The sequence below is a fragment of the Rhinopithecus roxellana genome, chromosome 13, assembly GCF_007565055.1.
Source record: "Rhinopithecus roxellana isolate Shanxi Qingling chromosome 13, ASM756505v1, whole genome shotgun sequence".
Lineage (NCBI taxonomy): Eukaryota > Metazoa > Chordata > Mammalia > Primates > Cercopithecidae > Rhinopithecus > Rhinopithecus roxellana.
Window position 1 is genome coordinate 132,857,142 of NC_044561.1, and position 14,543 is coordinate 132,871,684.

Here is a 14,543-nt window from a genome sequence, read left to right on the forward strand (position 1 = left end):
GGCTGCAGTTTGCGGACACCTGGTCTAGAGCAGTGGGCTTCGGGCTGAGGGAACAGACATGTTTCTTTTCATCTCTGGAGTCCACAGAGTCATCTGCATTCCGGAAACATCTTATACAACAGAACTGCTCTTAAAATGTGAAAGGACAGTGATGGATGCCACTCCAGGGTGAAGACTGCAGCCAGCGTGGCCACCATGAACCCTCCATGCCGGCACCCTTGCCCCGACGGCTCCCAGAGCAGCAATGACGAGAACGGAGCTGGAAATGACCACAAGGCCTGAAGACCTCTCAGGACACTGAAAAAATATCAATCAACACGCGCTGCCTGTCCCTTCGCCCAAGCCTGGCTCTGACCTGCCACAGGGATCTAAACCATCTGCAGCACCAGCCGGGGGTCCTCGGTCAGCCAGGAGTCAGGCAGGCCACCCACCGCACTGGCTCCTGAGGCCAAGGGAGAAGTCTGGAATTCCCAAGGGGATCTGGGAGGGGTGCGCCGCACCTGCCACCCAAGCAGTTCCAAAGTTTGCCTCAGGGACATGTCGTGGAGTGGACCGGGTTCTGCCCCCAAGTGGTGCCAGGTGGGTGGTGAGGCCAGCAACATGGGCAGGAGAGAGGTGGTTGATCTGAGATCATGAAAACTTCAGCTCCAGAGCACGTTTGCTGACTCTCCATTTGTCTCTCTCCTGCTCTCCCCTTCTCCCTGCCTCCTCATCCCTCACTCCTCGGGAGGGCATGTTGCAGAGAGCGAAGCCAACCGCCGACACCTTGTGGGGCAGCTGGGAGACCCCAGTCAGGTCCTCAGAGATGGCCCCACCTTCCTCCCAGAAGGCCCAGCCCAGCCACACAGCTCAGCTGCTCTAGACACCTGAGCCTCAGAAACTGGGAGACAGCAGCGTCTACTGTGAGCTGCTAAGTCTGGGGGTGATTTGTTACACCGCGCAGGTGACTAGGACATCGGGCTGGACGGGGTCTGGACTGGGGGTGTCACCTACGGGGAGAAGGTGGTGGAGGAAAGGAGACACAAGGACCGGGCCTGGGGTGCTTGGGACTCAGCGCCAGGTGTCAGGAGAGCGTTTGCCCTGGGTTGGGGGTCAGCCTGCCCTGCTGAGCCCCGCAGAGCCCCCAGCTGTCAGGGCAGGAGGGAGCAGCGGTTGATCCATGGTACCTTGTCCTCAGCAGTACCCCCGGCTGCGAGCCAGAAACCCCGACCCACTGGCTGAAACCACAAAGCGGGTGTGGGCCCCGAGTGCCTGGTGACAGCGGTGGTGGCCTTGCCTCAAAGACTCAACAGCAATTCCTGTGTCCGCCACCCTCCATGTCTCTGGGAAACAGGCTCTGTCTGTGGCCCCTGAGATTTACTGGGGAGCAGCGTGCCCAACTCACCCCCTGTAAAGAAGGGAGGCCCAGGGCTGGGCACAGGCCGAGGCTGTGGCGTAGTGTGAAGTAGGTCCAGCTGAGCCTTCGTGAGCCCAGCAGAGTGCAGAGGCCTGTGGCCGTCACACTGTGCCCCCCAAGCACCCGCACCCTAACCCTGCTGGCGCTTCCTACCACTCTGCTGGGGTCCAGCTCCAGCCTCCTTAGCACTGAACATTCTGCCTGCTCGGAGGCAAAGCGCTCAGAAGACACTGTTCTGAGACTTTTCTGTCATCCCACATCTTACACCAACCTGAGGACTAAGCTCTTTTCTTTTTTTTGAGACGTTGTCTCCCCTGTCGCCCAGGCTGGAGTGCAGTGGCGCGATCTCGGCCCACTGCAAGCTCCGCCCTCTGGATTCACGCCATTCTCCTGCCTCAACCTCCCAAGTAGCTGGGACTACAGGCGCCCGCCACCTCGCCCGGCTAGTTTTTTGTACTATTATTATTATTATTATTATTGGTAGAGATGGGGTTTCACCGTGTTAGCCAGGATGGTCTCGATCTCCTGACCTCGTGATCCACCCGCCTCAGCCTCCCAAAGTGCTGGGATTACAGGTGTGAGCCACCGCGCCTGGCCAAGAATGCAATCTTTTTTTTTTTTTTTTTTTTTTTTGAGACGTAGTCTGGCTCTGCCGCCCAGGCTGGAGTGCTGTGGCCGGATCTCAGTTCACTGCAAGGTCTGCCTCCCGGGTTCACACCATTCTCCTGCCTCAGCCTCCCAAGTAGCTGGGACTACAGGCGCCCGCCACCTCGCCCGGCTAGTTGTTTGTATTTTTTTTTTAGTAGAGACGGGGCTTCACCCTGTTAGCCAGGATGGTCTCGATCTCCTAACCTCGTGATCCGCCCGTCTCGGCCTCCCAAAGTGCTGGGATTACAGGCTTGAGCCACCGTGCCCGGTCCTTTTGTCTCTTATCTACTGATGACCTGGAAGCGGGAAGCTCCCCCGGCACCCTCCCCTGGCCTTCAAGTTGTCCTGCTTTTCCGCACCGAACTAATGTACATCTTATACATACCTTTTTTCTTTTTCTCTTCTTTTTCCATCTTACACATATTGATTGATGTCTCATGTCTCCCTAAAAATGTATGAAAGCAAGCTGTGCCCCAGTCACCTTGGGCATGTGTTGTCAGGATCCCCTGAGGCTGTGTCATGGGCTCGTCCTTAACTTCGACGAAATAAACTTTCTAAGCTGATTCAGACCTGTCTCAGGTATTTTGGATTCACAGCTGCTGAGCTGCTCGGTTACAACTGAAGGCTTACAGGTTAGGGGTTTTTCAAAGGTAGTTTGGTGAGCAGGGGGCTGAGGTATGGAGAGTGCTGATTGGTTGGGTGCCAGATGAAATCTAGCTGTCCTTTTGGTCCTTTTGTGCTGCATGGCTTCTGAGTGGGGCCACAGGAGCCTTGGCAAGACATCTAGCTGGGTCCATCCATGTCAGACGTGCAAGAAACCTGAAAAGATACAATAGTGATGTTCTACAATAGTGATGTTATCTGCAGGAGTAATTGGGGAAGTAGCTTGTCTTGTGACCTCCAGAATAATGGCTGACGAAAGTTTACGCCTGCACCTTAGTGGAATTCAGGCTCCTCTATCCTTCTAGCCTGGTGGTGTAACTGCCCAACGGGTTCACCTTGTCCACTGCCTAGACAGAACCGATTTATCAAGACAAGGCAATTGCAGTGGAGAAGGAGTAATTCACGCAGAGCTGGCTGTGCAGGAATGGAGTTTTATTATTACTCAAATCAGTCTCCCCCAGCATTCAGGGATCAGCGTTTTTTTTTTTTTTTTGAGACGGAGTCTCGCTCTTTCGCCCGGGCTGGAGTGCAGTGGCCGGATCTCAGCTCACTGCAAGCTCCGCCTCCCGGGTTTTACACCATTCTCCTGCCTCAGCCTCCGGAGTAGCTGGGACTACAGGCGTCCGCCACCTCGCCCGGCTAGTTTTTTGTATTTTTAGTAGAGACGGGGTTTCACCGTGTTAGCCAGGATGGTCTCGATCTCCTGACCTCGTGATCCGCCCGTCTCGGCCTCCCAAAGTGCTGGGATTACAGGCTTGAGCCACCGCGCCCAGCCGGGATCAGCGTTTTTAAGGATAATTTGGTGGGTAGGGCTCAGAAAGTGGTGAGTACTGATTGGTCAGGTTGAAGACTAAATCATAGGGGTTCGAAATGAGTTCTGGCTGACTTCTGTTCCTGGGTGGGATCGCACAAATGGTTGAGCCAGATTATCCATCTAAGTGGTGTCCGAATGCAGGGTCTACAAAATGTTTCAAGCACTGATCTTAAGTTTTGCAACAGTGATGTTATTCCCAGGAGCAATTTGGGGAGGTTCAGACTATTGCCGCCAGAGGTTGCACGGCCCCTAAACTGTAATTTTTCATCTCATAGCTTTATTTGTTAGTCCTACAAAGGCAGACTGGTCCCCAGGCAAGAAGGGTTTTTTTGGGAAAGGGCTATTATCAATTTTATTTCAGAGTTTAATCTATAAACTAAATTCCTTGCCAAGGCTAGTCTGGTCTACACCCACGAATGAACAAAGGCAGTTTAGAGGATAGCAGGAAGATAGAGTGGGTTAGGAGAGCTTTCCCCTGTCATAATTTCTTCAGTTACGATTTTTGCAAAGGCGGTTTCCGTGGTCTCATTAGCTTTACAAAGGCTGTTTCGTTTTGAGGAAGGGCTGCTATCATTTAAACAACAAATGTCTCCCAAAATTAGCTTTGCTTATCCAGGAATCATTAAGGGCAGCTTAAAGGATAAAGGCAAGATGGGGATTGGCCAGATCTCCTTCAGGGCCATCAGTCTCTCACCGATACAATTTTTTGCAAAGGCGGTTTCAGACTACCCGTCTTAATGTCACTGTGGCCCATGTAACGATGTTTAGGGGGTCTTACCTGATTTCTAAAAGGCTGAAATGCTTGCAAGGGCTCTGCTGGACCTGCCCGTACGTCCTTCCTATAAATGCGTCTTTTCTGTAAATGCTGGGAGGGAGGGAGACAAGCAATCAACACAGCCCCAGGGCTGCCCTGGGTTTATTCCAAGAGTTTCAATCCCGTAACTTGGAGCTGTGTAGTGCTCATCCCATCCACGCTAGGCCCGCGCTCACAGACAGGCCTAGGCACTCGACCATGGTGCGCGTGGGACCGAGCCCACCCCGCTCGGTTCCTGGGAGGGGCAGCTCAGCCCTCACGGGGCCGCCTCCGGGACCGCCACCTGCACCCACCCACGGCCCGCCGCGCGCTTCCGGGGTCGCGTTAGAATCGCGTCAGCGCTGGGCGCCCTAGGCCGCCCATGCGCAGGAGCAGAGCCAACGTGTCAGCGGCGCCCAAGCGGCCCCAGGGCGCTCTCGTCGCCCCGCTCTCCTCGCCACGCTGCCAATGGGCTCAGGATCCGCCCCTGACGACGTGGGCCCCGCCCCTGGAGACACACGCCGCGCAGTCGTCACCCGCCCGGGAGCAGGAGGCCGGGGGCGCCTGCCGGCCGGGCCTGGGCGGTCGCCATGAAGCTGACGCGGAAGATGGTCCTGACTCGGGCCAAGGCCTCGGAGCTGCACAGCGTGCGCAAGCTCAACTGCTGGTGAGGCGGTGTCTGGCCGCGGCCGCCCCGGGGTCGGGGGAGGAGCTGGGGCGGGGAGGGGGCGGACCCGGGGCGGGGACTGGGGTGAGGGCGGAGCCGGGGCGGGGGCGGGGGCGGGGGCGGGGGCGGGAGTGGAACGTGGGCAGGTGCAGGGGCGAGGGCGGCGAAGGAGTCAGGGGTCAGGGAGGGGAGGAGACCAGGGGTCGGGGTCGCCGGGGCCCCCCATTTCCCGGCCCGCCTTTGCCCCGGCTGCCCTGTGGGCCAGATCTGATGTCTGGGGTTGCCAGCAGTCACTGGGACCAAGTTGAATAGGAGAGAGAACTGAGCTCTCGAGGACTGAGTCAGGAAACACGTTGCTAATCAGTACTGGGGGCGGCCGTGCCAAGGATACGCCTGGCAGGTGATAGGAAGGGACGTGGGTGCGGTGGGACCCATGAAGGCTCAAAGGCTGCGTCTCACTGGGCTAAGGAAGACCAGGAGCTTCCAGAGGAGGCAGCCTGGAGTTGAGGCCCGCACGATCTCCAGGGCTCCCTGGGGACTCAGAGGAGTCGCTGCGCCCTGTCAACTGGCCGCACCGTGCAGGCGGGGCGTGGGGGTCAGCGAGAGCAGACGCTTCCTCCCAGGGGTATCCCCATACTGCCCAGAGTGAGCTCTTCCCTGTTAATTAAAAAGCTTTTCTCTCTGCCCTGGCACATCTGGTGTTTTGGCTACAATTCCCCTGTGTCATTTGCTTTCAATAATGCATTTCTGTGTTTTGCACGGGGTGGTCAGTACTCTCACTAAGCTGGAAGAAACAACAACCCTATTTCAGGCTTTTAAAGTTTGCTTTGTAAGTCGCCTGTTCACCCGTTGAACTTGGCCTCTTATAAAGACGCCCTTTTTGATGTCTGTCAGTGAGAGAAATTAACCTTCCGCCATTCAGGGACCATGAGGAACAGTTCATCTTTTCACGTCTTACCAATGGCTCTGCTGCTCCTTATCTAAAAGGTGCCACCCCAACGTCATACAGTGTAGTTGAAAATCAAGTAAAACAATTGTTTACACCTTTGCCGGTTATCTGGGCAACCTTCCTTTCTGCCATGCCATTAAAATCCTAGAATCTTAAGTTTTGTAGGGAGTCATTGGTAATTTTTGGAATTTTTGTCTTCAGTGTTTTTTATTCAGCTTTAACAAAATTAAAGTATCTTTTCTCTCCACAGGGGCAGCCGCCTTACAGATGTAAGTATTGCTCTGATGGTCTCCAAATGGCCTCAGTCCCAAATGTAGCTTCTTCCCCAAGAGAATTTTTAAGTTGACAAAACTGCCCCCATCAGTTCAGTCCCACACTTGGTACTTTGTTCACTTAGCGGGTTTCGTTATGCAGAACCACTAATGGTTATTATTTTGCTGTTCCCGTCAACATAAATGAAATGCCCTTTGTCACTTGGTCACAGAGGAGGGGAGCAATAGTTTGGAACTTGCTCTCACCTGGAAAGGAATCCCAGGAGGGTTTGTTTTACTTTGTTAAGGGGAAGTTGAAGGTCTGCACCCCCTCTTCTTGGTCACATCTAGCCTTGTGCCCCCCACCGCTACCCAAAAGGCGAGCAGAGAACAAGCCCTGCTGGGAGAACTTGAGCGTGTGCGTCTGTGAAAAGATTTCTTTCTTCTCTTCCCTCATTCTCTTTCTCAGTCCAAAATGTCCCCAACTTCCAACTTACACAAGGATTGCATACCAATTGTTTCTTTCTTTCTTTCCTTTTTTTTTTTTTTTTTTTTTTTTTTTTTTTTTTTTTTTTTGACACGGAGTCTCGCTCTGTGGCCCAGGCTGGAGTGCAGTGGCACAATCTTGGCTCACTGCAACCTCCACCTCCCGGGTTCAAGCGATTCTCCTGCCTCAGCCTTTGAGTAGCTGGGACTACAGGCGCCCACCACCATGCCTGGCTTATATTTGTACTTTTTGGTAGAGATGGGGTTTCACTGTGTCGGCCAGGCTGGTCTCGAAGCCCCTGAGTTCAGGTGATCCACCTGCCTCAGCCTCCCAAAGTGTTGGAATTACAGGCGTGAACCACCATGTCCAGCCCAATTATTATTTATCTCTTTATTCTCTGTTTTTTAAATTTGAACTGTACCTTTCCTTAAAGACCAAAAAAAAAAAAAAAAAAAGCCTGGACACATGGCACCGGATGTAATCTGTTTTCTGCTGTAACTGAAATACTGCATGTTTAGCAGTGAATATATAAACACACCATGGCCACCGACACGAGTCCCTCATACATGGGATGCGTCTCACCAGGCTGTGAGCTCGCTGAGGTTGGGGCCCTGCCGGTCACCCAATCTGCTGGTGCCATGCCTGGCGTATGGTGGGCTCTCACATATGTGGGAGCTTTGCAGGTTGTGAAGGCTTTGTGGACCACCCTGGGCACCTCACCCCTGAATTGACAGTACGAATGTGATCTGAGATCCAGCTTTAAGCCTGTCTTCCTTTTGGCCCAGACCTGTTATCAAGAAGGGATTTCCATCCTTTCCTTGCTTTCTGTCCTTGCATAGGGGACATTGGGGTCCCCTTACCTGATGTCCTTTGAGGACATCTAAAGTAATGAGTGCTCTGTCTCTACTGCTGGCAGCATCTGTCAGCAACGATGCTGTTGTAAAATGTAATAAAGAGAGAGTGCGTGAAAGGAGGAGCCTCACGTTTCTCCTTCGGTCTGCGGGGTGTCTGGGCTGCAAGGTGGCATCAGGGGAGCCTGGCATGCTCGTGGGCATTCACCCTGGGCACACTGGCTGAGCAGGGCTGTGCCCCTCAGGCCCCGGAAGTGGGTTGGCCATGGCTGCGACAGTTCTCTGTGGCTGACGGCAGTGCGGCCGCGATGCCCTGCTGGGCCGTGCTTGCTAGTCATGCTCTTTTCCTCCTAGATTTCCATTTGCCGGGAGATGCCCAGCCTGGAAGTGATCACGCTCAGGTACCTCGCTCCTGCCGCCATGCTCAGCCTGGGGCCTGGAAGCCGGGGCAGAGCCTCACGTCCCTCCCGTGGGACCCAGTGCTGTGACATAACCTAGAAACCTCCAGCACAGACTGAGGGCGGCTTCCAGAAGGGGAGGGGCCGGGACAGCGAGAGCTGGGTCTACCCCATGGCCCCATGTCTGTCCTTCCTCAGAGCCTCACCTGGGCCTCCTGATAGCTCCTGTTCCCTGCCTGCCCTGCTGTACCCCTGCCCACCCTTGGCCTGTGTGCTCCGATAAGCCATCGCTGTGTTCACTGGGCCAGTCGGTGGCCTGCCCTGACCGCCCTCGCAGTGGCCACATCTGCCCGAGACCCCCAGGGTCCTGGCCTCTTCTCCCCCCCAGTGCCACCACTGCTCACCAGTTTCTCTGCACGCCATGACCTGTGCCCCTCTACTGTGGTCACTGCCCTCCCAACAGACTAAGGGAACCTTAAATGAACAAATGTTACTGGAGGTTTAGGCAGCTGGGGTATATGCGGGGGCTCTGGGGAAGAGAAGAGCTTCCTTCATCCCTGAATTCCCTCCTGCCTACTGTGTGACCCAGGGAGGGAGCGGACGCTCATGGCTCACCGCTGCCCACCAGACGCTGGGTGGGAGCCTTCTCTGGGTTTCCGCATTTAAAAACTCACAAGGGTTTAAACCCTGTGGGGAAGGCCCACCCTTTTGTTTGGCAGCTCGGAAGGCTCCAGGGCTTGCCCTCTGACAGTAGCTGTTGCAGGCCCCTGATCCCTGTGACCTACCTTCTTGATTTCACAGGCAGCCACGGGCTAGGCCAGCCCCTGCCCATCCTCTGTAACACCCTCCAAGGTTGGCATCGCCATGGTGATGCCAGTGCCCAGCCTGCTGCCCGCCAGGGGCTGAGGCCAGTCCATCTGGTATTCAGGCATCCCCAGTGCGGGCATCAGCCTGTCCTGCCCGAGTCTTGCTGAATGAACTGATGAATGAAATGGGCTTGGAGCATGCTCCTGGGCCAAATCTCAGCCCTCCCACCTATCGGCTGGCTAACCTTGGGCAAGGCGTGGCCCTGTGCCTCAGTTTCCTTCTTGTAACACAGAGGTATTATAAGTGCCCACCCCACAGGGAGACAAGGAGGAGATGGAGCCTGAGTTCAGAGGTTGAACAGGGGTGTCCGTGCCTGCTGCAGGGCTCGTTTCACTAGTCAGGTGACATTTACAGTGAGGCTGGGATTTCAGCTCTGCCTCCGAAAGCCTTACCTGACAGGGAAAGGTGAAGCTTGTGGCTCCCACGATGGCAGGAAGCTGGGGCGGGGCTGTGGATCCAGCCCTATGCCCGCAGTGCACTGAGTTGCCCAGGGGCCGCAGGGCCTCCGAGCATCAGGCCTCTCATGTGCGGGGCCATTTCTGGAGGGACAGGACCCGGAGGGTGTTCCCCGATTTCAGGTGTGTGGTGCCTGCACACCCGACAGCATACCACGCCCGACTGCACTGGAGCGGAGCAGGTAGCTTGAGGCCACAGGTGTGGTCCGCACATCAGCTGCTGCCTGTGCCTGGGGCAGACTCCATCCTGGAAAGGGTCCCATAGACTGACTTTTGCTCTTGGTGAAATGGGGCGGCCTCATAGCTAGGAGCTGTGTGAAAGGATACCTGGGAAACACCCAGTGAAGGGGTGGCATGGGGAGGCGGGCTCAGCACCGGCCTGGTGACCGCCCCCTTCCCAGGCGCCTGCGGGACTCGAGTTCAACCCTCCAGGCTGGGGGTCTTGGCTCTCGGCTGGCGGACGCTCCACACCTTTGAGGGCCTGCGGGAGCAACTCCGCGTGTTCGCTTGTGGAGGGGACGGACCCCACGCTGTCGGTTGAAGCCTTTAGGTCGCCGCTGCAGGCTTCCTGTGTTTCTCTACTTCTCTGACGTGTCCACGTTCTGTACAATGGAAATGAGGCCCATCCCCAGCGTTGCCGCTTCCACGTGGGGGTTTGGAAGGTCCGTGCTCACTTCCATGTCACATGGAGCTGGCTCATGTTTTTTGCCATGAGTTTTTCTGGACACTCCGTGCTTTGGGGCAACATGATATGTCCCTTGAGAGGCCTTAGTTTTCCTGGCCCATGAAGGAGGGCCACATCCCTCCCCTCCCACTCTGGCGCCCTGAGGAGCTGATGCGGAGCATGGGGCCACGGGGCTGTTGCTGGCAGGTTCCACCCCAGTCCACCTTTGAGTTCAGGACCCGGCCTTCCTATAGCTCTCTCCTCGGCCCAGGTCCTGCTGCACATGACTCATGACATCCAATTTGGGCTTCTCAGGCAAGGGCAGGGACACAGATCCCGTGAGTGCCTGTTCTTGGGGCTCGAGATTGAGAGGTGGCCCTGGGGGCCCCGTCCACATCCCTCACTGACTGCTGGTCTCCGTGCAGTGTCAACAGCATCTCCACCCTGGAGCCTGTGAGCCGGTGCCAGCGCCTGAGCGAGCTGTACCTGCGGAGGAACCGTATCCCCAGCCTGGCTGAGCTCTTCTACCTGAAGGGGCTGCCGCGTCTAAGGGTGCTGTGGCTGGCCGAGAACCCGTGCTGCGGCGCCAGTCCCCACCGCTACCGCATGACCGTGCTGCGCACCCTGCCGCGCCTACAGAAGCTGGACAACCAGGGTAGGTGGCCGCAGTGGGGTCACTGGCCCTCGCAAAACAATCCCTGGCAGGGGATTTCCCCAGCCCTCTTTCCTCTTCTCCTTTTCTGCAAATGCCTGGTCTGGCGGGACACATGTGCCTGTGAAGTCTCCTCAGAGGCCCTTCCCCTGCTTCTGTGTCTCTTGATCCCGCCACCTGAATGCAGCAGCGCAGCATAGGGTCCCTCCTGTGACTGTGACAGTTTATGTATCCCCCAGCGACTGCAGGACCTGGTAGCAAAGCAAAAGGGTTCCTTCTTTGGCTTCTGTGAGTAGCAGTGCTGCTCTGACCATTGCCATGCGCCATGGCGAGCGGAGACGTCAGTATCTGGCAAGCAGCGTCGCACTGGTCCACAGGGACTGGGCAGGCTCCACGGGCCACTGTGAACCTAGGGTGGCTGTGCCCGTCGTGCTCCCGCCGTGGGGAGGGGCTGTCCCAGCACCGCAGTGCCCGCTGCGGCACTCCACCTATTGGAGGCGCTCATGCCTCCTCTGGCCAGCGCCAGCACCAGTGCGGTTTTCCAGGCCACGGTTTCATGCTGTGTGTTAATCCTTGGCATTCTCAGCACGCTAGTTTCTCATCCTTGTCAGCTATACGGGCACTAATATTTTCTCCCAGACAATTTTATTACTATTAGTAACTTCAGGGAAATTGATACGTGAGTGCAATGGAATAAATTCAGTCTGGTCTGGTCCTTTTCCTGTTGTGTCTTAGTTGAGGTTTTCATGAGTATTTGCTTCTGGCCAAGGCTGGTGTTTAGATTCCCGAGCAGCCCTCCACCATCTGTTGTGTATCGGCCTGTGTCGGGCTGGGGATCAGCTCCTATTCTGGGAGTTGGCCCTGGAGGTGGACACACATGCATGCATTTCACAAGCAGACTGTGCCTGAGGCTGCAGCGAGGATGGGAGCTGCAGCGCGTGTGGCCTGCATGTGGGTGAGGCCACTCATGCTGTTTTCTGTCCTTCATCCCAAAGCTGTGACGGAGGAGGAGCTGTCCCGTGCACTGAGTGAGGGAGAGGAGATCACCGCCGCCCCGGAGAGAGAGGGCACAGGCCACGGCGGCCCCAAGCCATGCTTCACACTGAGCTCCCTCAGCTCCGCTGCTGAGACCGGCCAGGACGCGCTGGACAGCGAGGAGGAGGCGATGTGAGGCTGGAGGGCAGCAGGGCCTCCGCCCGTCCCTGTCCCCAGGGTCCTCCCACGGGGAGCGAATGCGGCTTCCAGTGAGCTGCCTCTCTGGGAAGTGAGGGAGAGGGATTATCCAGGGCGAGTGTCCGTTCTCATCCGTATTCTCTGGGAGTGACTCAGTGCCCAGGTAGTGATCTCAGTGGCAGGTCCATGTTTTGCCCAACAGCAGGTAGGAGCAGGAGAGGGGGGTGAGCCAGGCCCTGTGCCCTGGCACAGAGAAGGCTCGCAGCACCAGAGCTTGTGAGGTGCAGGGAGCCCCTGGTGGGGGGTGTGGCCTAGGGCCACAGTCACTGGAATGGTTTGTGGGCACAGCCATCTGTGCCCGTACAGCCTTGGGCCCAGGGGCCGTGGAGGGGCCACAGGGCTGACTCTGCAGTGAGATACCAGCGCCTCCCAGGGCAGTTGGCTGTGCGTCACAAACGTGTTTGATAGAAGCTGGGCGCTTCTCTCCTGCTTGGCAGATCACACCCACTGCTGGTGCCTGTGGTGGGGGCATTGGGATGTGATCTCCGTTAGGCATCTGCTGTCAGGAGCTCTTGCCTGGCGTTTGTGTACAGATGCCCCCCACCCTGCCCCCGAGGCCCCGGTGGAAGGTATTACAGCTGGGGAACCCCAGGGTTCAGGGAGGACGCCCCACAGGTGAAGTAAGTGCTGGGCTGTCCAGGAGCTGCCATCTGTAGCCCCTGAGCTCATGGGAATCGCCTCCCTTCTCTTCCCCCTGTGTGCCAGGTGGGATTTGTATGAGCCTGTCCTTTGCTTGGATGTGACCTGCAGACAGGGTTTGCAGAGGCCTCCAGTGCCACGAGCTCCCTGACCCTCACACATCTTTGTCTCCCTCTCCCCAGCAGAGCCCAGGGTGAACTTGGCCTGAAGCCCCCTTCCCGGGACCAGTTTCCTTCCTTCTCACCCAGAGATGCTTCGAGCAGCCACAGGAGCAGGGTGAGTGACAGGGGCTGCTAGGTGGCCGCTGCTGCCTCTGCCCACTGCACAGAAATCGTGGGGAGGGAGGACGGAGCCTCACAGGGCCTCGAAGAGCCGCGCCCCAGGGGGAAGCTGCGTGTGTGGGTCTGCGAATGCGCACAGATGTGTCACACATGCCCCGCACGGAGCTGTCCTGGCCCCTCAGCCTCTCCTGGTCTCCTGGTCTGTGGAATGTGGGCCCGGGCCCTGCTGGGCTGAGGGCAACAGGAGTCACATGGAAGAAGTGCCACACACATGTTCACAGGCGGGGCTCCTCCTCTGCTCAGATTCTCGGTATTTGCCGAATGGTCATTCACTTGGACGGCCCACGCCGCCGGGACCAGGTGCTCTGTGGTGGGGTGCCGCTGGCCAGGCCCCAGTCCTTGTGGAGGGAAGCAGCCTCACTGTGCTTGGTGGGCTTAGTCCGCACCCCTCTCTGCCCCCAGAACGTCCTGACTGCCATCCTGCTGCTGCTGCGGGAGCTGGACGCAGAGGGGCTGGAGGCCGTGCAGGTGACTGTGGGCAGCCGGCTGCAGGCCCTGCGTCGGGAGGAGGTGCAGGAGCATGCCGAGTGACCACAGGACCTGAGCGCCGCTCCACCGTCCACGGAGACCCCAGTGTCTTCCCCAGCCCCCAGGAGCTGAAGGGTGGCTGCCACAGCCCTGGCCCCACACACAAGCCTCCCCCGTTTGCCACATCGGCCAAGGGCAGGAGTGGGTGTTAAGTGCTGGCTAGCTGGAGCGGTGGAGATGCCTGTCCACACCAGAATGTCCCCAGGACTCCCCTACTGTGGTCTGGAGGTTCTGGGCTGGCCTGGGCTCTTAAAGGGAGGATTTTGCAGGTTGTCCTCCCTAATAAAAGATCTTCCCAAGGTTGATGTGGTGACATTTCCCAGTGGTCGTGACAGTCTTTCTGAAAGCAAGGGCCGTTTCTCGGCAGAATGAGGAGGTATTCACGAATGGCTTTGCTGATTCCAGCCCTTGGTCCTTGGATAGATTTCTGTTGAGCAAGGGAGACTTCCAGAATGCTGGCGTCCGTAGGGACATCTGCCCTGAGCTGCTCTAAGCAGGAAGGCAGCAGCCTCCCACATCCACGGGAGAGGGTTTTGTTTTCTTGGCCAGGCTGGGCAGGTGCACCTTCCTTTCTCTCTCCTGTGAAGAACTGCAGGGGGGCCCTCAGCTGTGAGGCTGTGGATGAACAGGCCTGTGTGCCCTGGGGGCTGGGCCTGGCACAGGAAGCAGCTGGACTAGGGGAGTCCTTGGAGCATCTGAGAGGGGTTTTCTTTCCTCTGGGAAGTTCCAAGTCTTATGAGGATGCCACGATCTGGGCAGTGACCCGCGGCCCTGGGGACCTTCCTAGTACCCCCAAAACCAAGGAGGCATTCACGTGAGATGGGGAGTCAGCCTTCCAGCTGGTGTGTAGGAAAGCCAGCTCCCTGGGCCCTGGTCCTGTGTGGGGTTGGGACCCAGATCTCCGTGAGATGTCCCCATCCTCCGCCAAGCGGTGATGCGTGACCACGTGTGCAGGCCACCGCTCTCCCAAGCTCAAGGCCATGCAGTGTGATCGTCACCAGAGCCAGCTGCAGCATTGGGGCAGTCACTGTTGCTGGACTTGGGGAAGCCCAGGGTGAAGACAGTCACTCATCTGTGCAAACTCTCCACAAGGGGTGCGATCCCTGCAGAAGGGGTGTGATCTCTGAGCAGTGGGGAGTGGAGTCACCACTTGGGACATGGAGGGTGGACAGTTCAGGCCTGTGTCTGCCTCCCTGGGACTGTGGGGTGGGCACCCGGTGCCCTCAGTAAAGTGCTTCCTTGGAATG

At 57.3% G+C, this 14,543-nt stretch overlaps 2 protein-coding genes across 5 annotated transcripts in view; one reads left to right on the plus strand and one right to left on the minus strand.

Moving 5' to 3' along the window:
* TRPM2 (transient receptor potential cation channel subfamily M member 2) overlaps positions 1 to 4,690 on the minus strand; it is a 95,211-nt gene extending 90,521 nt beyond the window's left edge. For all 3 annotated transcript variants that reach the window (XR_004052653.1, XM_030914674.1, XM_030914675.1), the window contains exons 1-2: positions 4,300 to 4,690; positions 2,430 to 2,863 (exon numbers count right to left, since the gene is read on the minus strand). Coding sequence is in view for 2 of the 3 variants with exons in the window: in XM_030914674.1 (XP_030770534.1) it covers positions 2,430 to 2,565 (136 nt within the window). In the remaining variant the exon portion in view is untranslated. The remainder of the gene's footprint in view (positions 1 to 2,429; positions 2,864 to 4,299) is intronic.
* Positions 4,691 to 4,708: 18 nt separating this feature from the next.
* Positions 4,709 to 14,543, plus strand: CFAP410 (cilia and flagella associated protein 410). Of its 2 annotated transcripts, none has more exons than XM_030914699.1 (7): positions 4,709 to 4,981; positions 6,181 to 6,199; positions 7,874 to 7,920; positions 10,329 to 10,558; positions 11,551 to 11,722; positions 12,610 to 12,703; positions 13,171 to 14,543. In XM_030914699.1, exons 1-7 carry the CDS (start codon positions 4,905 to 4,907, stop codon positions 13,297 to 13,299), a joined length of 768 nt encoding a protein of 255 aa, XP_030770559.1. In that variant the 5' UTR covers positions 4,709 to 4,904; the 3' UTR covers positions 13,300 to 14,543. The 2 variants fall into 2 exon arrangements, with proteins under 2 accessions (XP_030770559.1, XP_030770560.1); XM_030914700.1 differs by having other exon boundaries at positions 4,842 to 4,981; positions 12,613 to 12,703.